Source organism: Orbicella franksi, unplaced genomic scaffold (assembly GCF_964199315.1).
Source record: "Orbicella franksi unplaced genomic scaffold, jaOrbFran1.1 SCAFFOLD_100, whole genome shotgun sequence".
In the NCBI taxonomy this organism is placed as follows: domain Eukaryota; kingdom Metazoa; phylum Cnidaria; class Anthozoa; order Scleractinia; family Merulinidae; genus Orbicella; species Orbicella franksi.
In genome coordinates, this window is record NW_027670807.1 from 38,990 (window position 1) to 48,942 (window position 9,953).

The following is a 9,953-nucleotide window of genomic DNA, read 5'->3' on the forward strand; positions in this document are numbered from 1 at the left end:
TTGCAAGTCTTAGCAAAACTGATAGATTTTAGAATCAGATATGAAATAAATGTTAGGATTCTCTCACCCCCACGCATGCAGTTAGCCGTCTGCAAGCACTTGACTCCAGCGACTCCAGAACCCGTACAGCAAAGAACAATTCCTGGTCATTTCACCGGACGCTGGTTTATCTCGTCAAGGATCGAATGCTACTTCAACTAGCCAATCTAAGTGTCACGTGGTTTTCTGCGAAAAAAAAAACCAAAAAAACAAAGAAAGAACCAACCGAAACATACTAAGGAAATGAAAACAGCACTCACTCAACCCCTCCCTTCCCCCCTCCCCCCCCCCCTGCCAAAACCTAGAGTCAGACTGGAGAAGACATGTATGTAAGTTGTCCGGTTCGTGCGTGCTGGAATACACCCCAGCTGCCCGTAACCAGTAGTCAACTTATTCCCATGAGATGAACACAACACTCGGTAAGTATGTTACCTACACAGATACTACATAATTTAGTTGGTAAAGCAGCTTGATACGGGTTAACTGGCAAGCCATTAAGTGCCGATATGAAGTGTCACTCTTTAATCTCTGACGTGATTAAATAATATACACTTAAATATGAAATATCAAATGATACTGGCTGAAATAGAGAGAACTATTCAAATATTCAAAACATTGAAAATATTGCGAGTCCAAAGATTTGTTGCAAGTCTTAGCAAAACTGATAGATTTTAGAATCAGATATGAAATAAATGTTAGGATTCTCTCACCCCCACGCATGCAGTTAGCCGTCTGCAAGCACTTGACTCCAGCGACTCCAGAACCCGTACAGCAAAGAACAATTCCTGGTCATTTCTGGCGTTTGATTCCATATTGATTTCCTGGGATTATTGTCATGTCAGAGGAAGGAGTGGAAACTAGGTTCCAGGCGTGACGGAGTGTTCTCTTTGTATTGTGAGCCATTTTGAGAGCGAAGTGGTAAATTTGAAATTCTAAACAAACTTGTTTCTCGTGAGGATGGTAAGTAATGTCGTGTTGTGTTTTTAGTTTGCTTAATTACATGAAAAGTGCTGGAGCTTGTGCATGCTTCTTGTTTCGGCGGAGAGATAGCCAGCGCGAATTTTTCGATAGACCGTATGGAAGCAAATGTCATCATGATATCATCGTAATATTCAATCAAGTAAAAATCTCCTCTTTGCCCATCGATCTAGTGTAAAGTCATGACATTATTATTAGAATGAATAATCCAGAATGTCTTCTTTTGCCTGTGATAAAGTGATAAATCATGCTACAATACAATGCTGTCCCTTACTGACAACAAATAAAAGCTGACCACAAGCAAACAGCAGCGAAACCAACCGATTTTTGATATTATTATATTCAGTGTCTGTTTTGTTATTTTCGGGACGATTTCATAGCGAATAATTTGATGTAATAGTCCCACGTGGTAATGATATTTTGATATGTGAGAGGCACATTGTGATTCAAATAATTTCTCGACATTATCATTTTACTATCACCAAAATATCAATTAAATATCAAAATGTCAGTTACCAAACTAATGATATTCTATCAGGATCTATGGATCCAGAGCATTTCCTGTATCAGCTCCAGAACTTTGGGAACAAGCTACCCAGTGATATACGTTCATGCCATAATTCAAGTCTATTTAAACCTATACACCAGACGTATCTTTATAAAAAATGTTATTTTAGCTTGTAGAAAGAGTTTTTAAAGGGCTATTTTTATGTCTTTTGTTATTATTATTATTGTTATTATTACTATTATTATTATTATAATTATTATTATTATTATTATTAATAATGGTAATAGGACTGGGTGGGAGTCCAATTTGGTCTGTAATCACACAAGTGATTAACAAAATCGGACGACCGCGAAGAGGGTGTCCGATTTGTTATTCACGAGTGTGATTACAGACTGAATTGGACAACACGATGTCCCGTTACCAATTAATCATAACAATTACAATTTCCCACAAAAGCAAAAATTCATTTGAAAAAAGAGCATTTAATAGTCATTTTAAATATCATAATTAAAAATATGGAGAATAGCTTGCAAAGTGGCTGTTAAGTTTCTTTCAAAACAGTCACCAGAGACTAAACCTCCACAATTTTACAAAGTCAGTCTCTTGAATTGGTTACCATAGTAATTGCAATCAATGTTGTGGTTGGTGGATTTAGTGGAGAGGACTTAACATGATTGGCTCATGTAACTCTCCGATTACAGGTGTCCGATTACAGCCAACTGTCCGATTACACTGTCCGATTACAGCTTTGCAGATTAATTAGAGCAAAATACAGCAGTTTATGCACCAATCACATTTGAGGAAATTGTAATTGTTATGATCATTATTTCTTTTTGCTGGTCAATTACGTCCAAATTCTTGGTGGTTTGAAATTTTCCATTTCAGGAATTTTTGAGATAGGAACATTTTGTAGGGTTGTTCCTAATGTTCTGTTGTAACAGAACGTGTTCTTGGATATCATTTGATGCTTTCTGGAAATTTCTATGGCTTGAAATTTGGCAAGGGATTTTTGGGGGGTCAAAATTTTGGTTCATGGGATTTTGGGGGTTTTGTTTGAGGCCCTAGGATTTTGGGTGGTTCATCATTTGATCGTCCCTGTCAATTGAAATCCAGAGTACCCCCAGCTCGGGGAGTATGAGGCTTCATTGAATGAAATTTAATTCCATTTCATTTCCTTCCACTTGCAGTAGCTGTCTTTGGCAGAGAGGACCCATGCCTTCTACTGGGACTCAAATGCACCAATGAATGAATGTGTGCCTAGACCCAAATCCGGAGAATAAAAAAAGTTTTTTGATTAGTTTTCCTGTTCTTCACATTGGTTTGTCTTTTGTTGATTTCTTTCCCAATACATATTGACTATTAGTTACATTATCATTAAAGTATATAAGTACATGAATAAAAGACAGATTGTTATCATCATCATCCTTGCTTAGATTCAAAATAACCAATAAAGAAGTCTAGCCACCCAATGTGTTCATCTGTCTTTCTTCATTCACTTATATTACAATAATAATAATAATAATAACTTTTTATGGTCTGCCAGGAGAGAGACACTTTTTCAGGAAGGAACCAAGCCACTAATATTTGTTAGCCTTCATTAGACACTCGTGAATCTATCTATCTATTGCGTAGATGTTTGGCTTTGGAAAACACAACAGCCTATTTTCCATTTAGATAAATAACAACAAAAGGCAACTGAAACAATCAATTTAATTTCCTGTCAATAATCTTTAATGTGTAAACAACATTATTCAACTGCTAGTGTCTGTGCAGAACACAAAAAGCACTCTTCATTCAGAATTAACCTTCCGAAAACAACAACTAGAAAGCTAATTATTGAAATTATCATTTCTCGTAATATTAAGTTGAAGATTATTGTCTTGCTCAGTAACTCCTGTTACCATAGTTATAGGGCACAGGTATTAAGTTTCCTATCTCCTGCCTTTCTCCTAATAATTGCAACTCTGGTGATATTAATTTCATGTCATTTGTTTGACAGTACCAATATTATGTCTAATAAAGCCAGAAATCCATTAAGTCTCCCATTAAGTTTTGAGGCCTGCATGAGCTCTCTCATGTTTCTTGGCTGGACAATAATTTTTATAGAGTAAAATTGTTTATCAATCAGCAAGTATCTGAGTATTTATTGGCCTTTTTTGTTGAGAATTAAGTCATTTGATTGCAGCACTGCTCTGTGCGTCGGAAAGTTTTGAAACTGTGAATACAAAAAGCAAGTTTTAAAAAGAGTAAATGACAGCAAAGACCTTATGGGCTCAACCACTGTTTACTTAATATCTTTCACAGGCTTCCTAATCACTGAAAAGAGTGCACGAGTGGATAAACAATCGATCTTGAAACAAAAATTTGTGAGCCGAGGAGGTCTCATTAGCCCAGTTCAAAACTGGAAATTTCATGTGTGCCCTATATAGAGGGCTGGTCTGGCAGTTTTAATGGGTAATGTGGCATCTCTCGTAGCGTATAATATGATTGGGTTGCTACCCTAGCCAAAAACAAAAGACCAAACAATTGAAGCAATGACTTAGACTTCAAAACAATAGAAGCTGCTTACAATACCAAAGAAAAGCAAGTTATGAGAGCTGCTACACTACCAGTATTAATACTTGCCATTTGCATCAAAGGGAGAATGGACATCAGCCTCACTTCCATTGACGGGCCAAAAATCTACAGAATTTGTAGATATGCATAGAATTTTGAATTTCACTTCATGCAAAAATCGCCCTTGTTCCAATTAAGAATAATAATATCATTGTCATTTGCATTTGTACATGTGGAGTCAATTTAACTGGCTCAATAAAGCAATTACTGGCTCAAATGATTGAGGTGATGTCATTCCAAGTCACTAAAGCTACATATTAAATCAACCTCTCATTCACTTGCATTTGGGAAAACTGGGACAACGAATTCATGGAACGACTGAGAAATTATCGGTACCCTGTCTCGGTAATGACGATAACATTTATCTTCAACTAAATTATTCTTATTCTGTTAGGCCCTCTTGTTTGAAAACATGCAACTTTCAGTCAAGCTCTCATGCGGGTCACAAGATTTTGAGGAAAAAAATTGGGATGTGAACTTTTGCGAATTGATTCTGGTCTTTGGGAAGTGAAACTGCTTTTGGGAAATCAGATGGTTTTCACTGCTCGGAGCTTGACTGTAAGACTGCACGGAGAGAGTTAGTCTTTGACTGCCTTGTGGATGGTACGAGTGGAAGTCATGAGTTTGTAGACGCCGGCTCGCTTTTTGGTGGCTTGCAATTGTACAGGAACAAGGCTGTCGATGCCTTCTTTCCACTCTTCACCTGAGAGTTCAAGCTTATACAAGTTGGTGCCTATGTGTTTGTAATACAACAGCGTTGCCTCTCTTTCTCTTATGGACTGGACCTGGCCAATAAAAACCTTTGGATTCTGATAGGTGCTCTCCTCTGTGACAACAGCCACGAAATCGCCCCTGTTTACATCCACACAACCCTCTTCTGGTTGCTCAGCAGTCGCATCTTCCTCTTCGTCGAGACGGCCCTCTGCGTAATCTCTGGCCAAGTCAACTGCCAGCCGTTTCTTCTGATTTGCTGTGCGCCGATCATACGTAGTTTGTGCTTGTTTACGTGAATGCCTGAGCGCAGATGCCAAGGAAACCTTGAGAGAGTCGGTACAGTCCCTGTTAAAATCATAGAACAATGTCTGAGTTATGATTGACCAAAGACTTAAAAATGCCAGCCAGTGAGCGAAAAGAAAAAATGTACATTTCATAATAGGCCACTTTCAAAAATACCACAATACTTCTTGTTAAAAATATATATTTTATAATAGGCCACTTTCAAAAATACCATAATACTATTTGTTTGCCCTCTAAAATTTTGCATAAGAACTGTTTCCAGTTTCACCTGGGACTGAGAATGGTCCCAAGAGAAAATAGAAATAAATTATTTGAATCCTTTGATTTTAAGCTAAGAATGTTTCATGCGAGTCAAAGAAAGATTGACCTCTTGACTCAACTTCACTATTTTTAAGATTAAATGTGCACTCTGAATTACTAAGAATAACTATGCGTCCACTCACGATTTGTCGTATGCCCATGTGATGAACGAAGATCGAAGGATGTTTATAGAGGCCAGCTTTCCCGTAAGGCCATATAGCACACTCTTCAAGTGAGCGGAGAAGGAGGCAGCAGTGAAGTGACCACCATTCTTGTTCTGGAGACAAAAAGGGGCAGTGCATTTGCATTGGTTTTGTCTTGTTTTGTTTTTTTTCCATTTTTATGACCTCTTCTTATAGAGATCCTTGCCAATACCACTTGTGTGTATATAATGTGTATATATATAGGTTATTAGAGTGGAGAAAGGAGTGAATACTCAAAAAAACAAGCAGAGTGAATCTGTTGAACAAGACACCCCAGAAAGGTTTTCTTTTTCCCCTGAAATCACCCTACAAGTGTCCAGGATAACAAAAAATAACCCCAACGGGGTTGATTTTGCATCACACAAGGGTTAATATTGCAAATCGTGCCACCCCAGAGAGATGTGGCTTTCGGTCTAAAACACCCCACTAGGGTTCGTAATAATAACCGTGAACCTTGACAGGAATGTAGTTTTCAAAACAAAATACCTCACCAAGCCTACAAATAATTTTTGTTTATAGGCAGGTCATTTGTCACGACAAAGACAAGTTTTGACCTGACAAAAAGCCAGTCTGGTCGGACAAAAAAAATTGTTTGTCATTATAAATTAAAAAGAGACATTTGAGACATTTTGGTATTTCAGTGTAGACTCTTCGCCAAAACATTGGTTGCAAATTCAAATAGCTTAAAAGTCAACTGAGTGTAAAATTGCTACTAGCACCAGCAAGGGGACCTTTACATTATGTCTGGTATTAATTTACCTGTTGAAAATTGACAAATTTACAAACGCTTATACCCCTAGTCACACAAGCGTTTCCAATGTAACAAGTTTCCCACAATGTCTAGGGACTGAACAGGAAAAGGGATGAAACAACCTCCCACACGGACACCTTGTCAGTATAAAACCTCACAATAACATTCAGAGACTTGAAAATTGGCCGAAACGAATTCTTCGACTTTTTCTGAAAGCAAGTTTCCTCTGAAAGCTTTCGGGGTCAATTGAATAAAAAATTGGCGTAATTATTTAAAATGTGGAATTGGAGGCGGTCGTGACTATAAAGCGTGACCAATTTGTACATTCACGCTTTTCACAAAAACATGTCTGTGGTACGGAAACTATATTTCAACCACACTGCCAGACGTAAAAAAAACTATAAAAGGTTAAAAATTAAACTGAGTTTTGATCATACGGACTAGAAAAACATTTGGCTACATTTTAGAGGTTTTAAAGTTTTTGAAAGCGATTGCATTCAGATAAACGAAACGTGAGTATTTGGGCTGTGTATTCAATTTCCATAATATCTTTAATCAGGTCAATGTATTACAACTGAAAATTAATTCCACAACACTTGGTGGCAACAAACAACGAGTAATTACATAAGACCTCAGTTCTAAGTAGTTTTTCAGACGAACATAATTCAGACTAAATGGGGCTTCACGATCTTTCACAACGCCACCGCAAAATGCGTAAATTAACACGCAGGAATAGTGGTACTGTTGTGATATGTTTACAATTCGACATAACATTTGAGACGGCGCACTGCGCGTGATAAAATTCTCAGAATTAGAATAAAACAAAACCGATAACAATGCTTTTTTCCGTAGCATTGTGTGGCAGTATAACAAAATAAGTTGTCCCATATTCAGCCACAAACTTCCAGTTAAAATATTTTTCATTTTAGCGGGAAATGCCCGGTCAGAGTGTCCAACCAGGCTAAGCTTTTACCTGTCAAAACCTCAAATTTACCAGACGATTGTCCAATGACCGACTGTTATTTGCAGGCTTGCCTCACTGAAATGTTGTTTGACTTGAAATCACCCCAAAAGGTGTGAAATTAGGTGCAGAAAACCCACCCTGGATATGAAAATTTCCTAACTAGGGGTAAGATTTGAAATTTACACACCCTGCAAGGATGAATCTGCCAAAAAAAACACCCCACCGTAGAAATTGTCACTGAATTTTACATACTGAAAGAGCTTTTGGGGGTGAAAGCTGACTGTGACCAACCCTTGAAGGATGAAATTTCTAAGAAAAACCACTCTTGGTATCGAAATGGGGGTGAAACGAGAAGATTAAACAGCTTTATGCCTCAACGTTAGGGTTAGGGTTAGGGAGGATCCTTGGCTGGGATCAATTTCCTCACCCCAAAAGTCCAGAGGTTGAAATCTAACTTACACAAGATGTGAGGATATCATTTGGTAACTTGGTCAAAACAGGTTAAACCTTACCAGCAGTAGGTAGCTTTGGCTTGACTCTGTAACCAAATGCGGCCGATAATCCTTTATGTACGACAACAAAAGTCGACAGAGCTCGTCTTCGGGCTGAAAAAGATCAGTGGCATTGACCTCAATGTCTGGTCAATCATCAAACTAAATGATAAGTCAATACTTTTGGGTGCAGAACAGCCTTTGTACAAATTTCTAACAATTAAAGATTGGAATAAATGGCCAAACTAACCAGCTTGAAAATGGAATCAACATCAACAGATATAAACAAATGTTTATGGATGGAGTTTTACATCCATGTCAATCAGTAGAAATTTTAGGTAAATCATCTCAGATCACCATTAGTGGTGCAGGATCACAAAACTGGCTACCCTTTTATGATGAGATCAATGTATTGTAAATAAATTATGCTTATGCCACAAATGCTTAAATGGGCAATGCCCAGAGTACTTTGGAGATAAATTAGTGCGTATCAGCAACATGTCGACCAGAATCTCACACTATGGTGATATAACTATACGCTGTTCTAGAAATAAACGTGACACAGAAGGTGGAAAAACTCTTCTTGTTACAGCTGCAAAACTTTGGAACTCTCTACCTATTACTATAAGATCTGGCACCAGTATTAATGCCTGCAAACAGAATTCTTGTAAGGAAGGTTATGCTGGCTTGGATAGCTTTCCCATTTCATAAATGTTTTATCCTTTTAATATTACATTTACTGTCTTTGCCCTTTTCAATATTATTTTGTAAATTAGCTCTATCTATTTAAGGGGAGGGCCAGAAGTTTACCAATCGTCAACTGTAATGTGTCACCCTCGGTAAACAAACTTATTTATTTATTTACTTAATTTACTGGAACCAGAGAGGAAATTGTCTAACCTGTAGAGACAGCTCATCTCGTCCAGAAAACTTTCTGGTCTTGTAATTGTTAAAGTGGAGGATAATAGCCCCACTATCCTTGACAAGCAGGTAATTCTTCCCAGCTGAGGTCTTTGGGTCGAAGTTCCTGGCCTCTTCCCCTGACAGCACTTCCAGGGTCCTGATTTCCAGCCCCCGTGACGGGGGAATGAACACATACAGGGATAGCATAATGAGATCGCAAAATTCCTTGGCTTTGAACTTCATTGGACCAGTCAATTCAAACTTTTCTCGCTGGGTGCTAACAGCAGAAACCACTTCCTCCCTTTTTTTAAAGACAAAACCAAAAACAAAAAAAGGAAAGAGGTTCACACAGGTTTGGCTGTCCAGGACAAAGGGAAAGGGAACAATTCAGGATAAAAGTACTGCAGCCAAGAGAGATCTATCTTGCTAACCGCAAACAAACAATGGTTAGTCAGTTTACTTTCAAGTGCCAATTCCTCCTGAAGCTCTAAGCTAGCCTCAAACTAGTATCCGTAATCATGTGATTGCTAACTAACACAATTGATTCTTAACAATCTGTAGTCTACATCTAGTTATGCGAGAGCTTCACTCTTTTTTAGCCAATCAGAACCAAGTCATTTTTCCAGGTATAATATTGCTGGTACTAATCGCAGTCTCTCCTGTCACAGAGTGAACAAAAAACAGTTTCCATGCCAAGACTTACCAAGGGATCCAGCGATTTTGGGCAGAAAGATCTTCCATTGTGGACGGCCTTTCCAAGTCACCTTCTTTCTGGAGAATTCGAGCTTGAACTCTCAGCTGACGGATAATGGGGACCCCTTTGAAATCAGGAGCATGCTCTCTGTGCACAAATTTGATTGGGTAGAGAAGTGAGCTGATGTGATTTGAAACCGTCGCAGAGCTGCAATTTCGTTCTTCCTGTGAGGAAACAGAACAGGTTAATTGAGGCTCGGAACAGCAAAAATCAATAAGTAAATAAATAGATGTAAACGAAAGAAAAGGAAAAGAAAAGAATCAACATGTAGCAGAAATTCATCAGAGGCAAGAGTCTCTGGGTTAAAGTTTTCAAGCTCGAAAGGAAAAATTTCACCCACCAAGCAGTAAATCAGTGATATTAAAATTTTCCAATTTGTTGGGAATTTCTTTCTTTCAGAAAAATATGGAATAATACTACTACTAATAA

At 38.0% G+C, this 9,953-nt stretch overlaps 1 protein-coding gene and 1 long non-coding RNA gene across 2 annotated transcripts; one reads left to right on the forward strand and one right to left on the reverse strand.

The window, feature by feature from the left end:
- Nucleotides 1-328: 328 nt before the first annotated feature.
- On the forward strand, nt 329-2,822 carry LOC145475128 (uncharacterized). Its single transcript, XR_014046035.1, has 2 exons — nt 329-999; nt 2,713-2,822. It is a non-coding gene; the product is annotated as an uncharacterized LOC145475128 (long non-coding RNA).
- A 1,612-nt stretch (nt 2,823-4,434) lies between these two features.
- LOC145475126 (uncharacterized) lies at nt 4,435-9,594 on the reverse strand. The gene is made up of 5 exons (XM_081455219.1): nt 9,474-9,594; nt 8,768-9,071; nt 7,889-7,981; nt 5,602-5,735; nt 4,435-5,200 (listed from the first exon to the last, which is right to left on the reverse strand). Exons 1-5 carry the CDS (start codon nt 9,509-9,511, stop codon nt 4,720-4,722), a joined length of 1,050 nt encoding a protein of 349 aa, XP_081311345.1. The 5' UTR covers nt 9,512-9,594; the 3' UTR covers nt 4,435-4,719.
- Nucleotides 9,595-9,953: the final 359 nt, after the last annotated feature.

Coding starts and splice junctions, on each gene's coding strand:
- LOC145475126 (XM_081455219.1), bottom strand. CDS start 9,511: ATGGAAGATCTTTCTGCCCAAAATCGCTGGATCCCTTG. Junction 9,072..9,473: donor CAAAATCGCTGGATCCCTTG/GTAAGTCTTGGC, acceptor CTTTAAAAAAAG/GGAGGAAGTGGTTTCTGCTG. Junction 5,201..5,601: donor ACATGGGCATACGACAAATC/GTGAGTGGACGC, acceptor TGATTTTAACAG/GGACTGTACCGACTCTCTCA.